The following is an 18,235-nucleotide window of genomic DNA, read 5'->3' as shown; positions in this document are numbered from 1 at the left end:
TAACTGAGCACAGACATGCAAACCGTTAATTGCAAACCAAATGCAATGTATAGGCCCTCACAATTTTTACCTCAAAGACCTAAAAGTAAAATGTAATAATTAAATAACATAATTAAACCAATTTATGCTATTAGGACCCAGAGTGTGGAAGTGGTAATGTGACATGTAAACTCAATCGCAAGCTGGTTTACATTTGCCATTGCATCTGTTTAAGGAGGGAGGTCATAAGCACCACATCTGGAGTCAAGAGTTATACTTTACAAGGCTGTTGTGCAGGTTATGGATAGTGTGCTGTAGGAAAGTGCCCTTGTTGGCATGGTTACCCCCACCCCCCCCCCACGTTTCACTTGATATTGATGCAAACTTTGAGAGAGTGCTGGAACCCTGCTAACCAGGGCCCCAGCACTAGTGTTCTTTCCCAAAATCTGTACCTTTGTTTACACAATTGGCAGACCCACAGTACAGAGTTAAGTCCCTTGTAAGAGGTACCCATGGTGCCAAGGGCCCTGTGGTCAGGGAAGGTCCCCAAGGGCTGCAGCATGCATTATGGCACCCTGGGGGACCCCACAACAAGCACACTGCCTTTGAAGATTGCCTTTTTCTCCTCACCAACACACACAAAGTCGACATGGCACCCCTCTCAGGATGCCATGCCCACAAATCACTGCCTGTGGCATAGGTATATCACTCCACTAGCAGGCCTTAGAGCGCTAAGGCAGGGTGCACTGTACCACAGGTAAGGGCATAGCTGCATGAGCAATATGCAGCTACAGTGTCTAGGTCCATTCTTAGTCATTGTAAGTGCAGTGTGGCCATATTGAGTACATGGTCTGAGAGTTTGTCATTACGAACTCCACAGCTCCATAATGGCTTCACTGAATACTGGGAAGTTTGGTATCAAACTTCTCAGCACAATAAACCCAGAGGGCATCATATAGATATCCCCCCGTATGTTAACCGAACTGCCAGTGCAGGACTGGCCAGTCTGCCAATTCCAGATGGTTTCTGACCACATGGGGTGAGAGCCTTTGTGCTCTCTGTGGCCAGAAACAAAGCCTGCCCCAATTCCCTCCCCCCACCACATTTTTACCCCCCTCCTTTTGCAGTAACTAACACCTGAGTGAGCCTCAAAGGCTCAAGCCTCTTGTTACAGTGCCCCAGGACACTCCAGCTAGTGGAGTTTCACCCGCAGGATTTAAGGGCTACCCTGAACCCAGTTCGTCAGATTCCTGGCGACATCACAAGAACTGCTATGCTGAAACCCCAGCAGAGGAGAAGGAAGACACAAACTGACTTGGCCCCAGCCCTACTGGCCCGTCTCCTGCTTCAGAGAACCCGCAACAAGAAAGCGATGCATCCTGCGGGACTAGCGACCTCTGTCAAGCTCCAGAGGACTGCCCTGCATCACAGAGGACCAAGAACCCCTGTGGATAGCGGCCCTGTCCTAGAAGAAACTACATCTAAGGACTCCAGAGCCTGCCTGGATCCGCAAACCCTGACCACTCTGCACCTGACGCCCACAGCCTGTGTCCTGGTGGTCCAACCGGCTAGGGAGTATCTCCATGCGATTCCGAGCAAGTGCCCACCCTGGGTTGACCTCTCCTGCCCCTCACAATGATGCCTGCAGTGTGAATCCAGAGGACCCCACTGACCGCAAAAGCTCCGAAGATATCTGACACCTAAAGGTACATTGCACCCGAAGCCCCCAGGCCTTGGAGAACCTGTCCAACAGTGCAGCAAATTTCAGCAGGCGTCCCTCCTACTTGTCCAGCCTGTGGTTTTCCCGAACCGACCTCATGGACACAGCCAGCAGCATCTAAGTGACCCCAGGGGTCCCCGTATAGGAAAGCATTGGGAGTCCGACGCTCTGTTTGCACCCTGCTGCCCCGGAGGGTGTGACTTTGAGGCCTACTAGTGCCACCCGGCCCACCCCCACGTGCTCATCTAAACCCCCCCAGGTCTGCCCTCTGAAGACATGGGTACTTACCTGCAAGCGAACCTGAAATTTTGTACCCCCAGTCTCCATAGAAGCCCATGTTAATTTTGCCTCAACTTTGACCTCTGCAGCCAGCCAGCTCCGTGTTGCTGGTGGTGGGTGTTTGGGGGTTAACTTAAACCCCTACCAGTGGATTTCCTAACCCCCGGAGACTGGAACTTTAAGTGTTGCACTTACCTGCAAAACATAATAAATGTTATTCACCCCAGGAACTGTTCTGATAGTTGCACTGTCAACTTTTAAAACAGATTGCCATTTATTCAAAAACTGTACAACTTACCAAATCCAATCAAAGTGGTATTGATAGATATGTGAAATACTTGTTAATTTATGTATTTACCTGTAACTTGAATATTGTGGTTCTTGAAATAAATTAACATTTTTGCTATATAAAAACCATTCGTCTGGAGTTAAGTTATTGAGTGTGTGCTTCTTCTATTGTCTGTGTATACAAAAAATGTTTTGCACTACCCTCTGATAAGCCTAACTGCTCGACCACACTACCACAAAAGAGAGCATTAGTATTATCTACATAAGCCTCTGGGGAACCCCTGGACTCTGCAGACTATATTTCATGTTGATATATTATATACAGAGCCAGCTTCCTACATGGGCCGAACCATAACTTGTGAATTTCAGTTTTAATTCGGAACCAAACCTGCAATTCAAATACCATTTTTAAGTGAATTATGTTTAACAAATAAAAAACATACACCAACTTGTAATCAAAGCCAATTATAACTAACTTGTGTTTTTGTTTTACAGTAAAAGTGGGAAAGACTGTTACTGTGTCTCTCTTAATGTGGAAAATGTCAGGGCTACTAACAGTCAAATCAAGTGAAACAACGTCACTGACTAGCCCCAAGCAAGAGAAGGAACTCTTTCCAGGGCAATACTTAAAAGACCACTTCCATTTGAAATGTCATCCACAACCATTAGGATTACAGAGGGAAACATGGCAGATTGGAACATTATTTAAAAGTGACATGTAAAAAAAGCACCCAGACGAACAAGCAAGATATTTTCTAATTAATTTAATTGAAGATGCAGAAAAAAGGAGATGTTAATGACATTCAAACATTTAAAGCGATAGTAAAGTGTTTAAATGAGGTATTTGATCTTCACAGAAATATAGACTTTGAGAGACATGTTCAATATTGCTCATTAAGAAGCAGATGAATCCATGGATGAATTTGCAACACAATGCTATATTTAGTGGCAAACTGACTTCCAAAAGTTGAACAATAAGAAAGTAACATGTCTGAGCACCATCGAAGGAGTCACCTAATTTCATTTAAAACAAAAGTTATTAAAGAAATTGTAACAAAAATGTCTTTTTGCAGAACCACCCTAATTTGATTAGACAGATGCTGATGTTGTGACTGTTCACCAGGCCCCCGAGCCTGCGCCTTGATCCCTAAAAAAATGCAATGTTTGGATATACTCCTAATTGGAAGAAAACTTAGCAATAGTTTCCTTGTATGTGGTATAATATGTATCCAGGGCTGTAATTTAAATCTCACTTGTGGACTGCAGCACAAGTTGTCCCACCACTAAATTAACAATGCAAAAACATGACTGCAGGTCATGTAACCTGGTTGTGCAGGTTTAAACTGCAAATTCAAAAGTTTAAAATAACCTCTTTAAACTGGCCTACACCCTGCTTCTAAATATTGAAGTCCCCACTAAGCAGGCCTTAAATGTTCATAAGGCAAGGGGGCACGGAATTTAAAAGTGGGGCATGTAGAAATGTAATTTTGAACATGTCCTTACAATGCCCTAAAAGCTTGTTTCACTGGAGCAGAGTTAGCTGTTCCATAGCAAAGCAATAGGATAAATTATTTAAGTCAGTGTCAACTCTGCCTAGGAACTACATAAAAAGATCATTTGTGGACTTTTTAAAATATTTATTACAAATCCAAGTAATGAGTAAAGCTGGATTTTGTAATAAATATTTAAAAAAGGTACTTTCAAAAAATCATCTGGACCCGGCCTCAAGCCGCCAGAAGCAGATTTGCCTGAGCTTTCAACTGTCACCCAGGAGCCGACTAACTCCTTAATGAGGATTGAACTGGCTCCAAGAGTTGAGACACAGGATTTGGGTGTGGGTAGGTGCTTTGTTTTTCAACAGGATAACCATCTGGGCTGTGCCCAAGAACTTAGCTTCAAAGGATACCTACCCTGTCACTGGCAGATGAAGCTCACACTTGAGTCTGCCTCACTTTTGTCTTCCTAGCCAACCAGTCTCTAATCCCAGTAAGAGGAGTTGCCCACAGTATCAGATTTAAGTGATCACAGAAGAGTTGTTATTAATTTCCCTGTCCACACTTCTAGGGTAGGCACAGGAGCTATGCATGGGGGGGGGGGGGGGGGGGTCTGCCATGTTAAATATAGGTAGTGTGTGCCAATGGGATTGTTTGCAGTAGTATTGGTTGGTGGGGGAGGGTGGGCAGCAGTAAACCTTCCCCCTTCCTCTTCTCTCTCCCCCCCCCCCCCCCCAAATAAAAAAACAGTAGTACCATGCATAAATGTGACACCCCGGGCACCTTCTTCAAAACTCTGCTGAAAGGTAGAAGGACTCCACCTATGAGGAGAACCATATGGGTTGAACTCCCTCACATTTGTTTCCAGGACAAAGAAGTGGACTCCAAGTGTCAGTTGCCTGACCTCCTGCCAAGCTACAGGGATACAAAAGCTGTAAAAGATGCCCACTTCCCTCAAGGAGCCCAGCTGACCAGTTTCAACTGGACCTGCCTTGGACCCTGCTAGTGGCTTCTGTTGGAGTGAGTCCTGACTCCCAAGTGCTGTCCACGGGGTCATGGATCCCGTGGCTGGTATCAGTGTACTCTTCCTGCCTAACCCTAAACTTTTTGCCTGGAGAAATGTCGAGGGACTGGGACCAACCTGCCAACCGATCTGCTGAAGGTGCATTGCCGGCTTATCTAAATTCGCTGGAGCTCCTACCACTTTCTCCGTCTGACATCGGAATCAGTCGACAGAGGCCACTTCAATTCCATTCTGCAGCTTCAAGGCCACGATTGATCTGGTTGACCCAGATGACATCCAGGATGTGGAAACCTGAGATTCTCCCACCTTCACTGACAGCCTATCAGGTCCCAGTCCTCATGTCACCCGTTGTCATCGCGCCCGGCTTCAGATCCAGCCTACTGCCTTAAACACCAACATATCCATCAACGACCAGAACTGGTGAACCCGGTTCCTGCATTCAACCGGCAATCATTAGCAGTGCATCAACACTAACTTTCAACTTGGCGCCAGTGCCTCACAACTTGTTGCCTGCGATTGGTACTTTGCACTTTTTTTATTTATTTAAAACAATAGAGATTCATGTCTCCAGGGCCTTTTATTAGGTTTTTGTCCTTTTCTTGTAACTTTGTTCATTAAAATATTCTCTATTTTTATAAACTGGAGTGATGTTTATTGTGCTGTGTTTCTACTCTAACTGTTTCGGTCCTCATAAGTACCAGGGATGGGTGGAATTCCACAGAGTTACATGAAAACTCAGTGAGATTCCACAGAGTTTCGCAAACCGGTGGAAATCGGCACATTGCGGTGCTCGTGCTTATTTTTAGTGCCAGGAACTTGTTATGCGCTGATGTTCAAGGTGATTTTGCTGCCACTCGAGTAGATTGTTTACAGGAGTGGGAGCTTTCACTCTGAACGGTTGTGCCCTCCTAGCACCTGAAATTCACACTATGGGACACCAATTCCCACTTGCTAACTTGCCATGTGTGAGAAAAACCTCGGCCAGAACTCCGCATTACAAGTCTAACGCTGAGTGGCCAAAATTCCACCAACTCAGTTTTTAAAAATATTAGCGTTAGTATCAGCTTTGTCAATGTACCAGAAAACCTTGGGAAGGAACAATCACGTCCAGCCTTCCGGATACTGTCCAACACTGTAGAAATAGGCTTTTATGGACCATTGGACTCCAAGAAACATTTTCTTTTTGCAAGATACTAATATCTTCCCTTGCCAATCTTATTTCATGTCGTCATCTACTTTCTCATTGGCTGTACTCGTTTGCGGAGTGGGGTATACCCACAATATACAAAGTACCTGCAAAGAAATTAAACTAAGATAACAGCACTGCGGCCATAAGCAAACTGAATGCTGGAGAAATGATGGCCACCATGAAAACGATGCAAAAAATAGCAGACTCATCCAGCTCAATTTCCGATTCTTAGATTTTATTGTGGTACTTTGCATGGCTCAATAGGTAAATCTGTCTGAACTGATGTTTGAAGACGCATAGCAAACCAAACTCCCTTACACATCAAAACCTGCAAACAGGAAAATCAGGGCATTTCAAAACAGGCCTGTCCAAAATGAAAGAACAAAGATTCAAGAAGATATGCTAAGCCACCAGACCATATTTTGGGTGCAGAGTTATTGTGAGACTGTCAGAAAAATAAGTAAGATGGCCCGTTTTACAAAGATATATTGAAAGTGACAAGTCTAAGAACTAGGATTTCTGCAGCATATCCATCAAAGTCTATTCCTAGAAGGGTCTCTCATTTTCAAACACAAATAATAGAAGCAACCACATCTAGCAAAGAACAGAAAAAATAAACGTAACAGCAGAGAATAAGGATAAAGTTTCTGGGCAAATCTGCAGATGAGAATTGAGGTGAAATGTCAACCCAATGTTGGGAAGCCTCATTTAGGAAACTGCAATTAGCTGGATCTCTACAAAAGGGTAGTTGGGAAATCTGACAACTGGTATTTTAAACTTATTTTTTTTAACACACTTATTTTGTTAAAATAGGAGCTGGGGAGAACATGTAAATTACACGTGTATTCACACACTTGCTGTATTAGTCAAAAAGGTTCTCATTACAGAAGGAGGCCAGTTGACGGAATGAAAGGCAGGCTCTGGGATAACAGAGGATTAGATATTACCCGTCTGCTAATAAAGCAAGATAAATGAATTAACTTATCTTTTGCTCCGTGTCACTAATGTCCAAACCCTGAAAGTATGAGCTCTGGTATAATCAGAGATTATAAGGGAGCAGAAATAATTTGTCACCTCACTGCATGGTGCCAAATGGGACAAGCTTTTTTTTTTTTTTTTTTTTATTTTTTTTTTTAACAGCACAACTACATTCCCGAAGTATCTTATCCATTACATAAATAAATGGATATTTTACAAAATGTCATGCTCCTGCTACTGAAGTGTCAGGATACTCTCCTGTCTGACACCAGTTAAACATGGCTTGTGTAGATTTTGGGGAGTCCTGGATTCATGATTAAAGCTAAGTTTCAACTCTGCCGAGTAATTTTGACCAACAACCATAAATCTGCAGCTTTAATTGCACAACATACGTATATTGTAACCCATCACGTTGTAAACTACGAGATTACATCAGAAATTCAGCGCAAATCTCAAACTTGATTAGCTAATGACTAACAAGGGAAGTAAAAATTAAATAAGGGAAAGAAAATGTTTGCTGCTTTGGAAACAAGCAGTTTATCCAACAGACATCTATACTTTGTGTACAAATAGGCTGCTCTTTCTATCAGGAGAGGGTAGAACTGAAATTAACGTCTCAAAGACAGCCAAGATACATCAAGTTTTCCTTCACTAGTACATACATCAATAGCGTTTTGTACAGATATCTAGGTACTCACCATCTCCACCAGAAGCTAGAATATCACCAGAGGGAGAAAAGCGCACAACATTCACAGCTTTGGTATGCCGGGCTAAATTGGACAAGAACTCCACAGTTGCTTTTCCATCTGGTCCTCGTTCAGTTTTCCATATCTAGTTAAAAATAAAAGTTAAAATTAGAAAATGTAAATTGAGACACCTTTAGCGCGTTGCCCAGTCAAATGGAGCATACCGAAGGGATGACAACTTTTGACAATTGTCTTCACAGTGGGTATGATCCAACCTATGTACGGCCTCTGCCTGATCGAGGAATAGCATTTCACATATAAGCAGACACCATACAAATAAACTCAGAGGTAAATGTACAGAACATATTTGCCTCACATGTAAATACAAAAAAAATCCTCCAAGCATTCAAGGAAACCAAAGGATTATGTTTGGGCCCAGAAACCTGCTACAGTCCCACTACCTGGCTCACCCAAAGGTCTTGAAAAATATATACACCTCTGAGGCTACATGGGCACAAGTACTACAACAACACAATTGCCAAAACAGGTGTCCAAAATGATAAGTGTGCAAAATACCTATAGAGGACCATCATAAATGTTTGATTTAAAACATCTGCTCATTATTCTAACAGTACTATTTTTCATTTTGCCTTGCTTTTCTTATGACATTAGGTTGTTGCAACATGGTTGTAACAAAACAAAAAACAAAAAAAGTGTTTTGCAGATACTTCAAACCAACAGCAATTGGCAGAAGATGGCCACAAGATTGGTGTACTGCAGAACAAACCCCAGCAAGAACTAGCAAATATTAGGCCAAACCCAATTCACATGTCTCCGTGCCAGAGGGAATATAAATGCTACACACCACTTTCTGACCTTACCTTATGTGGCCAGTAGTAGCCTCAACCCCACCCCATTGCACAAACCACACCACCCATGCCCCAACACTCTTTAAAGTGCAAAGCATAAGTTACAGAATGCTGCATTTCAAACCTAACATTTGAGGCTCAATTGTATTGTGCTCTTTCCCCACTGCATGGTAGGAAAGGAAAACAGACAAAAGTAACTTCAGTAACTGGATCTCACGGAGTCAGATGCAACCACACTAGAGCACCCAGTCTGGAAAAGCATGGGCATTCTAGGGGCGGGCCTGGGCAGATCTCTACATGAGCTAGCAAAGCTGGGATAGAAAACAAAAACAAAAAAAAACAAAAAAAAAAGAAGAAGGACTGCAATCACTACTATTAAGTAATGAGGTACCAGAAATGTCCAGCAGTTTGTGGGCCAGAAAGAGGCTCAGAAACTAATTATCTGTAATAAACTCCACAAATATCCAATGTGTTGTAGCTTTCTAGTGGGTTCTCCTATTTTCAGAATATTGACATAAGGGGACCACAAGACAATATATATCAAACAGACAATGCTTGGGGGTTCATAAAGTTATTAAGGCCTAAACATTACAGTTTAAGTTAGTTAAGGTAGAAGTCATTTAAATCAAACAGAAGAGTGGCTGTATGTGCAGCACGAACGGGGCAAACTCAGCTATGTGTAGGTACAAACAAAGGATTACTCAATTTAAGAAACGAAGGCTGTGTTGAAGGCAATTTCTCTAATCATCATTGATAATAGCTTATCTATGCCACAAGCAGATACTGTGTTTCAGGAATAGCACAACCTCTTGTTTCAAACAAATCAGGAGGCTTGCTCAAAGGGCATGAAGAAGAAAAAGCCACACATTTGTTGATCTTTTTGTACTTCTGTGGTCTAAATGAAAGAAGAAAAAAAAAATCTGCCTACCTGCTTCCTTCTCCATACTCCATTACCCCTTTAGGGTAGAGGACGTGACCAACAACAACGCTGGCGTGCAGATAACATGTCATCACACAGAGCTCACAATCCCTCTATTGCAGGATTCTCCACTGTGAAGCTTGTGAGCTACTAGTAGCTCACAAGCTACCAGTAAGTAGCTCTCTAGTGTCCAGCAAGCCTGCTAAATTAGAAGTTTATGTCTGGCTAAACTAGGATATTTGTACCAAAACTGAAAAGTGTATTTTTGAAACAAAAATGTGTGTGCATTAACAGTACTCATAAGCTAATGTTTGGAGAAAAAAAAAAAGAAAGAAAAAAAAGAAGAAAAAAAAAAAAAGGGTTGACTTTCCAAACTACTTTTTATGCCTGATATTTAAGGGATAAATAATGAAAATGTCACTTACCCAGTGTACATCTGTTTGTGGCATTAGTCGCTGCAGATTCACATGTTTCGCACAGTCCGCTGCCTGGTGTTGGGCTCGGAGTATTACAAGTTGTTTTTCTTCGAAGAAGTCTTTTTTGGTCACGGGACCGAAGGACTCCTCCCTCTTCGGCTCCATTGCGCATGGGCGTCGACTCCATCTTAGATTGTTTTCCCCGCAGAGGGTGAGGATGGAGTTGTTTGCTATAAATAGTGCCCATGCAATGGAGTGAATATGTATGTACATAAAAAGTTTATAATAATTATTTACAAATGTTTAAGATTTAAGATCTACTTCTAAACGGCTACAGGCTTCCCGGGGAGGCGGGAGGGCACATGTGAATCTGCAGCGACTAATGCCACGAACAGATGTACACTGGGTAAGTGACATTTTCAGTTCGATGGCATATGTTGCTGCAGATACACATGTTTCGCATAGACTATAAAGCAGTTACCTCCCCTAAAAGCGGTGGTTTAGCCTGTAGGAGTTGAAGTAGTTTGGAATAATGTTCTTAGTACAGCTTGGCCCACTGTAGCTTGTTGTGCATTTAGTACGTCTACACATTAGTGTTTAGTAAATGTATGAGGCGTAGACCAGGTTGCAGCCTTACATATTTCGCTCATAGGAATGTTTCCTAGAAAGGCCATTGTAGCACCTTTCTTTCTGGTTGAGTGTGCCTTTGGTGTAATAGGCAATTCTCTCTTGGCTTTAAGATAGCATGTTTGAATACATCTGACTATCCATCTAGCAATGCCTTGTTTAGAGATTGGATTTCCTATGTGTGGTTTTTGAAAAGCTATGAACAGTTGTTTTGTTTTCCTGATTAGCTTTGTTCTGTCAATGTAGTACATTAGTGCTCTTTTGATGTCTAATGTATGTAGTGCCCTTTCAGCCACGGAATCTGGTTGTGGGAAGAACACTGGCAATTCTACTGTTTGATTTAAATGGAATGGTGAGATTACTTTTGGTAGAAATTTTGGATTTGTTCTTAGAACTATTTTATTTTTGTGTATTTGAATAAATGGTTCTTGTATGGTAAATGCCTGTATTTCACTTACTCTTGTGAGGGATGTGATTGCAATGAGAAATGCGACTTTCCAGGTTAGATATTGCATTTCACAGGAATGCATGGGTTCGAAAGGTGGACCCATGAGTCTTGTTAAGACGATGTTAAGTTCCATGAAGGAACTGGTGGTGTTCTTGGTGGTAGAATTCTTTTTAGCCCTTCCATGAATGCTTTAATAACTGGTATTCTAAATAGAGACGATGAATGAGTAGTTTGTAGGTAAGCAGATATTGCTGCGAGGTGTATTTTTATAGATGAAAAAGCGAGATTCGCTTTTTGCAAATGTAGTAAGTATCCCACTATGTCCTTTGTAGAGGCATGCAATGGTTGGATTTGATTGGTATGGCAGTAGCAAACAAATCTTTTCCACTTAGATGCATAGCAGTGTCTAGTGGAAGCTTTTCTAGCTTGTTTTATGACCTCCATACATTCTTGTGTGAGGTCTAAGTGTCCGAATTCTAGGATTTCAGGAATCAAATTGCCAGATTCAATGATGCTGGGTTTGGATGCCTGATCTGTTGTTTGTGTTGTGTTAACAGATCTGGTCTGTTGGGTAGTTTGACATGCGGTACTAGTGAAAGGTCTAGTAGAGTTGTATACCAAGGTTGTCTTGCCCATGTGGGTGCTATCAGTATGAGTTTGAGTTGGTTTTGACTCAACTTGTTTACTAGATATGGAAGGAGAGGGAGAGGGGGGAAAAGCGTATGCAAATATCCCTGACCAACTCATCCATAGAGCATTGCCTTGTGATTCGCGGTGTGGGTACCTGGATGCGAAGTTTTGGCATTTTGCGTTTTCTTTTGTTGCGAACAAATCTATCTGGGGTGTTCCCCAAATTTGAAAGTACTTGTTCAGAACTTGGGGGTGAATTTCCCATTCGTGGACTTGTTGGTGGTCTCGCGAAAGGTTGTCTGCTAGTTGGTTTTGGATCCCTGGAATAAATTGTGCTATTAGGCGAATGTTGTTGTGAATCGCCCACTGCCATATTTTTTGTGTTAGGAGACACAATTGTGTTGAGTGTGTTCCTCCTTGTTTGTTTAAATAATACATTGTCGTCATGTTGTCTGTTTTGACAAGAATGTATTTGTGTGTTATTATGGGTTGAAAGGCTTTTAACGCTAGAAATACTGCTAACAGTTCTAGGTAATCGATATGAAATTTTGTTTGGTGTACATCCCATTGTCCTTGAATGCTGTGGTGATTGAGGTGTGCTCCCCACCCTGTCATGGAAGCATCTGTTATAACGTATTGAGGCACTGGGTCCTGAAATGTCCGCCCTTTGTTTAAATTGTTGCTGTTCCACCATAGAAGCGAGAGGTATGTTTGGCGGTCTACCAACACCAGATCTTGAAGTTGACCCTGTGCCTGTGACCATTGTGATGCTAGGCACTGTTGTAAGGGTCGCATGTGTAGTCTTGCGTTTGGGACAATGGCTATGCATGATGACATCATGCCTAGAAGTTTTAGCACAAATTTTGCTTGTATCTTTTGGTTTGGAAACATAGCACTTATTACCTTGTGGAATGCTTGCACTCTTTGTGGACTTGGAGTGGCAATTCCTTTTGATGTGTTGATGGTTGCCCCTAGATATTGTTGTGTCTGACACGGTTTGAGGTGTGACTTTGTATAGTTGATGGAGAAACCCAGTTTGTGAAGGGTTTGTATGACATATGTGGTGTCGTTTGTGCACTTTTTTACTGTGTTGGTCTTGATTAGCCAATCGTCTAGGTAAGGAAACACATGTATCTGTTGTCTCCTGATATGTGCTGCTACTACTGCTAGACATTTTGTGAATACTCTTGGTGCAGTTGTTATTCCGAATGGCAACACCTTGAATTGGTAATGTATTCCTTTGAATACGAACCTTAGGTACTTTCTGTGAGAAGGGTGTATCGGTATATGAAAGTACGCATCTTTTAGGTCTAATGTGGTCATGTAATCTTGCTGTTTGAGCAGTGGAATGATGTCTTGTAGTGTGACCATGTGAAAGTGGTCAGATATGATGTAGGTATTTAGTGTCCTGAGATCCAATATTGGTCTTAATGTTTTGTCTTTTTTTGGAATTAGAAAGTACAGGGAGTAAACTCCTGTGTTTTTTTTGTTGTACTGGTACTAACTCTATTGCATCCTTTTGCAGTAGTGCTTGAACTTCTAGTCCTAAAAGTTCTAAATGTTGTGGTGACATTTTGCGTGTTTTTGGAGGGATGTTTGGTGGGAATTTGTGGAATCCTATGCAATAGCCATGTTGGATTATTGCTAATACCCAATTGTCTGTTGTAATCTGCTGCCAAGATTGGTAGAATTGGCTTAGTCTTCCCCCCACTGGTGTTGAGTGAAGGGGTTGTGTGACTTGAAAGTCACTGTTTAGGTGGAGGTGTTTTTGGAGTCTGGAATCTTCCCCTACTCCTTGGGAATTGACCCCCTCTATATCCCCTGAAACCTCCCCTTTGGAATGAACCCTGATATGGTGTGGTCCTTGTTTGTTGGCTGGTGGTGTCTGTGGGTTGGCCACGAAACCCCCCTCTAAATGGAGTTTTTCTAAAAGAGCCTCTGCTCTGCGGGGAGTAGAGTGCGCCCATGGCTTTGGCCGTGTCTGTGTCCTTTTTAAGTTTTTCAATGGCTGTGTCCACTTCAGGGCCAAAAAGTTGTTTCTCGTTGAAGGGCATATTAAGGACAGCCTGCTGGATTTCAGGTTTGAAGCCTGAAGTGCGGAGCCAAGCGTGTCTCCTTATGGTGACAGCAGTGTTGAGTGTTCTCGCTGCAGTATCGGCTGCGTCCATTGAAGAGCGGATTTGATTGTTTGAGATAGTTTGTCCCTCTTCAACTATTTGCTGCGCCCTTTTTTGGTATTCCTGGGGAAGATGGTCTATGAGAAGTTGCATCTCATCCCAGTGTGCGCGGTCATATCGGGCCAGCAGCGCTTGAGAATTTGCGATGCGCCACTGGTTGGCTGCCTGTGATGCTACTCTTTTTCCTGCCGCATCAAATTTTCTGCTTTCTTTGTCCGGAGGTGGGGCGTCGCCAGATGTATGGGCATTTGCTCTTTTGCGAGCTGCCCCTACTACTACGGAGTCAGGTGGTAACTGCTAAGTAATAAACACTGGGTCTGTGGGTGGTGGTTTGTATTTCTTATCCACCCTTGGGGTGATGGCTCTTGATTTTACGGGCTCTTCAAAAATTTGTTTTGCGTGCCGTAACATCCCTGGTAGCATTGGGAGACATTGATATTGGCTATGTGTAGCCGAGAGGGTGTTAAATAAAAAATCATCCTCTATAGGATCGGAATGCAGTTGGACATTGTGGAATTCTGCTGCCCTAGCCACCAGTTGCGAGTATGAGGTACTGTCCTCTGGCGGTGACGGCTTTGTGGGGTATGAATCGGGATCATTGTCCGGCACTGGGGTGTCATATAGGTCCCAAGCGTCTTGATCCTGATTATCTTGACTTATGGTAGTTTGCGCTGGTGAGTGCATTTGTGGCGGTGTTTGTGCCGGCGATGCCTGTTGTGGTGGAGAGGGCGGAGGCGTGACTTTTTTAACCACTTTGGCTTGTGGTTGTGCGTCATCCTTGAGAAGTCCGATCCTTCTTTTTCTCATTGGGGGAAGGGTTGATATCTTCCCTGTGTCTTGCTGGATGTACAGTCTCTTTTGTGTGTAGTCTGATTCTACACTTTGGAGCTCTTGTCCAAATCTGTGCATCTGGCCACTTATTCCTTGTTCCTCTGTGTAGGATGGAGGTGTGGAACTTTTCGGCACCGAGAGAGAATCTTTTTTCGGCTTCGGCACCGACAGAATTTTTGTGGCTTTCGGCAGTGTGTCTCGGTGCCGATGTTTTTCGGTGCCGGCATCTTGCTTTTGCCTCTCGGAGCCGCTATCTCGGCTCCGAGGTTGCTCCATGGCGGTCCCTCGACCGGAGTCTGGTGTCTTCGCTATGGGCGTGCCCTTTTTCGGCGCCTTCGACGGCTCGCCGGTTTTATGGGTCGAGCCATGGCCTGTTGGCAGTGGCGTCCCCCGGGCTTTTGTCTTCTCGATGGTTTTAATTTTCGACGTCTTACTCACTGTTTGTTGCTGTTGTTCGACGTCTGAGTCTCCGGATTCTGATTCCGGAACCGAGAATGTTTCCTCTTCGTCGTCGAAACGTTGTTTTGTCGGCGTGGACGCCATTTGTAGACGCCTGGCTCTTCGGTCCCGGAGTGTTTTTCTGGACCGGAAGGCTCGACAGGCCTCACAGGTATCCTCCTTGTGCTCGGGGGACAAGCACAAGTTACAGACCAAGTGCTGATCTGTATAAGGATACTTACTGTGACATTTTGGGCAGAAACGAAACGGGGTCCGTTCCATCGGCTTCGATGTCGCACGCGGTCGGGCCGACCAGGCCCCGATGGGGGATCGAAGCTACCCCAAAGTCTTCCGATGATCGGTGTCGATGTACCTAACGAACGAGTTACTTACCTTCGGTAACGACTTTTCTGGTGGATACATTAGCTACCTGTGGATTCCTCACCTGATGAATACTCCCATGGCGCCAGCATTTGACGGAAATCTTCTTACTAGTCTCTGCACGTCGACGAGGACGTCACTCTAGCCCACGCGACGCCGTCTGACGTCATACAGGCAATAAGAAGTCCTCGCCGACGTGCCGATGACAGTACCAACATTTTTTACGTGCATGAGAATAATAATAATAACCCAATGCAATGAAAGAGCAAAGCAACATCTCTTAATATTGTAAATCACACAACATTGCAATAAAATAGCTGTAGATTTAATATAACCTTTTTTTTTTTTTTTTTTTTTTTAAACAAATAAATATATTTATACATACGAATCATGTATATACCCAATATATATATAGATTTATATATACATATACACATATATACAAATATCATACATGCAAAATGTATTGCAACTTTGAAGACCAAAAGGAGCACACTCAAGGATTGCTTGGAGAGACCAAAAGGGCAACGGGGAGGCGGGTGGGACCGTGAGGAATCCACAGGTAGCTAATGTATCCACCAGAAAAGTCGTTACCGAAGGTAAGTAACTCGTTCTTCTGATGGATACAACTACCTGTGGATTCCTCACCTGATGAATAGAGTCCCAAAGCAGTACCACGCCCGGCGGTGGGTGCCTAAATGGTCAAACCAAGAAATCCTGCAGCACTGACCGTGCAAAATGACCGTCCCTTCTGACCTCAGAGTCCAAACAGTAATGTTTCACAAAAGTGTGAAGGGACGACCAAGTTGCGGCCTTGCAGATGTCAACCACAGGAACACCCCTGGCCAAGGCCGAAGAGGCCGACTTAGCTCTGGTGGAGTGAGCTCTAATGCCCTCAGGCGGATCCTTCTTTGCCAAAGAGTAACAGATTTTAATGCAAAGAACAACCCACCTGGAGAGTGTTCTCTTGTGGACTGCCTTTCCTCTCCTCTTGCCCACGTATCCGACAAACAGCTGATCCTCCAGCCTGATATCCTTCATTCTGTCGATATAGAAGCTCAACGCCCTTTTTGGGTCCAGGCGATGTAGTCTTTCTTCCTCCTTTGAAGGATGAGGCGGAGGATAAAACGTGGACAAAGTGATTGTCTGAGCCAAATGGAAGGGTGAAACAACCTTCGGAAGGAAAGCAGCCTTGGTCCTCAACACCACCTTATCCCCATAAAACGTTATATAAGGGGGTTTAACCGATAAGGCCTGCAACTCACTCACTCTCCTTGCAGATGTTATAGCTACCAGGAATACTGTTTTAATAACCAAATACCTTAAGGGGCAAGAATGCATAGGCTCAAAAGGGGACCCCATAAGGAAAGTCAGGACCAAGGACAAATCCCATTGAGGCATAACGAATGGTTTTGGAGGATATTGATTCAGAAGACCTTTCAAGAATCTGAGAACAATAGGGGATTTAAATAACGATGGTTGGTCTGGAAGACAAATGAAGGCTGACAAGGCCGACAAATAACCCTTAATGGTAGCTACTGCACAACCTTTCTGCGCTAGAGACAGTGCAAAAGACAAAACATGTGACAGATGAGCATGTAAGGGATCAATCTGTCTCTCTCCACACCACATAACAAATTTAGACCACCTATTAGCGTAGATAGATTTAGTGGAGTGTCGCCTGGCCGCTAAGATAACATCCACTACATCAGGCGGGAGAGAGAAGGAACTCAGGTTGCCCCGTTCAATCTCCAAGCATGTAGGTGCAGACTCTGGAGGTTGGGGTGTAAAACCTGCCCCTGCGACTGCGAGAGGAGGTCTGCCCTGAGAGGGAGACGGAGCGGAGGGCACAGTGAGAGTTGGAGAAGGTCGGAGTACCATACCCTCCTTGGCCAATCCGGAGCTATTAAGATGACTTGGGCCCGGTCTTGGCGAATTTTCCTCAACACTCGAGGAATCAAGGGTATGGGGGGAAACGCGTAAAGCAACTGGTCGCACCAGGTTATCTGAAACGCGTCCCCCAACGCTCCCTGCATCGGATACTGGAGGCTGCAGAATAACGGGCAATGCGCGTTCTCCCGAGTGGCAAACAGATCTATCCGAGGAAACCCCCACATCTGGAAGATTAAACAGACTTGATCTGGATGGAGACGCCACTCGTGGTCTGCCGAGAATTGGCGACTGAGACTGTCCGCACGTACATTCAAGACCCCGGCCAGATGATTTGCCACCAAGCAAATCTGATGGTCCTTTGCCCAGGACCATAGCCGAAGAGCTTCTCTGCAGAGAAGGTACGACCCTACTCCTCCCTGTTTGTTTATGTACCACATCGTGGTAGTATTGTCCGTCAGGACCTGTACCGACTGACCACGAAGGGATGGGAGGAAGGCCTTGAGAGCCAAACGTACAGCCCGTAACTCCAACAGATTGATATGAAACACCTGTTCCTCTGGAGACCAAAGCCCTTTGATCTCCAGATCCCCCAGATGAGCTCCCCATCCTAGGGTGGAGGCATCCGTTATTACCGTGGCCACTGGTGGCGACTGCGCGAACGGCTTCCCCTGTGAAAGATTGTTGCCCGCAATCCACCACTTCAATTCCACAGCAGCATCTCTGGAGATCTTGACAGTACCTTCTAAATCTCCCTTGTGTTGAGACCACTGCCTTCGGAGGCACCACTGAAGAGCCCTCATGTGCCAGCGAGCATGCGTGACCAACAGAATGCAGGAGGCGAACAGACCGAGCAGACGAAGGACCTTGAGGACTGGAACTACCGCTCCATTTCGAAACATTGGAACCAATTCCTGAATATCTTGAATCCGCTGAGGCGGAGGAAAGGCTCGACTCAATGTTGTATCCAGTA

At 44.1% G+C, this 18,235-nt stretch overlaps 1 protein-coding gene across 1 annotated transcript in view; it reads right to left on the bottom strand.

The window, feature by feature from the left end:
• Positions 1 to 18,235, bottom strand: part of CHAF1B (chromatin assembly factor 1 subunit B) — a 216,343-nt gene that overhangs the window by 146,094 nt on the left and 52,014 nt on the right. The window contains exon 3 of the mRNA XM_069202533.1: positions 7,649 to 7,781. Coding sequence (XP_069058634.1) covers positions 7,649 to 7,781 — 133 coding nt within the window. The remainder of the gene's footprint in view (positions 1 to 7,648; positions 7,782 to 18,235) is intronic.

This window comes from Pleurodeles waltl, chromosome 8 (assembly GCF_031143425.1).
Source record: "Pleurodeles waltl isolate 20211129_DDA chromosome 8, aPleWal1.hap1.20221129, whole genome shotgun sequence".
NCBI classification, from domain to species: Eukaryota; Metazoa; Chordata; class Amphibia; order Caudata; family Salamandridae; genus Pleurodeles; species Pleurodeles waltl.
This window is presented reverse-complemented; position numbering and strand designations above follow the sequence as displayed.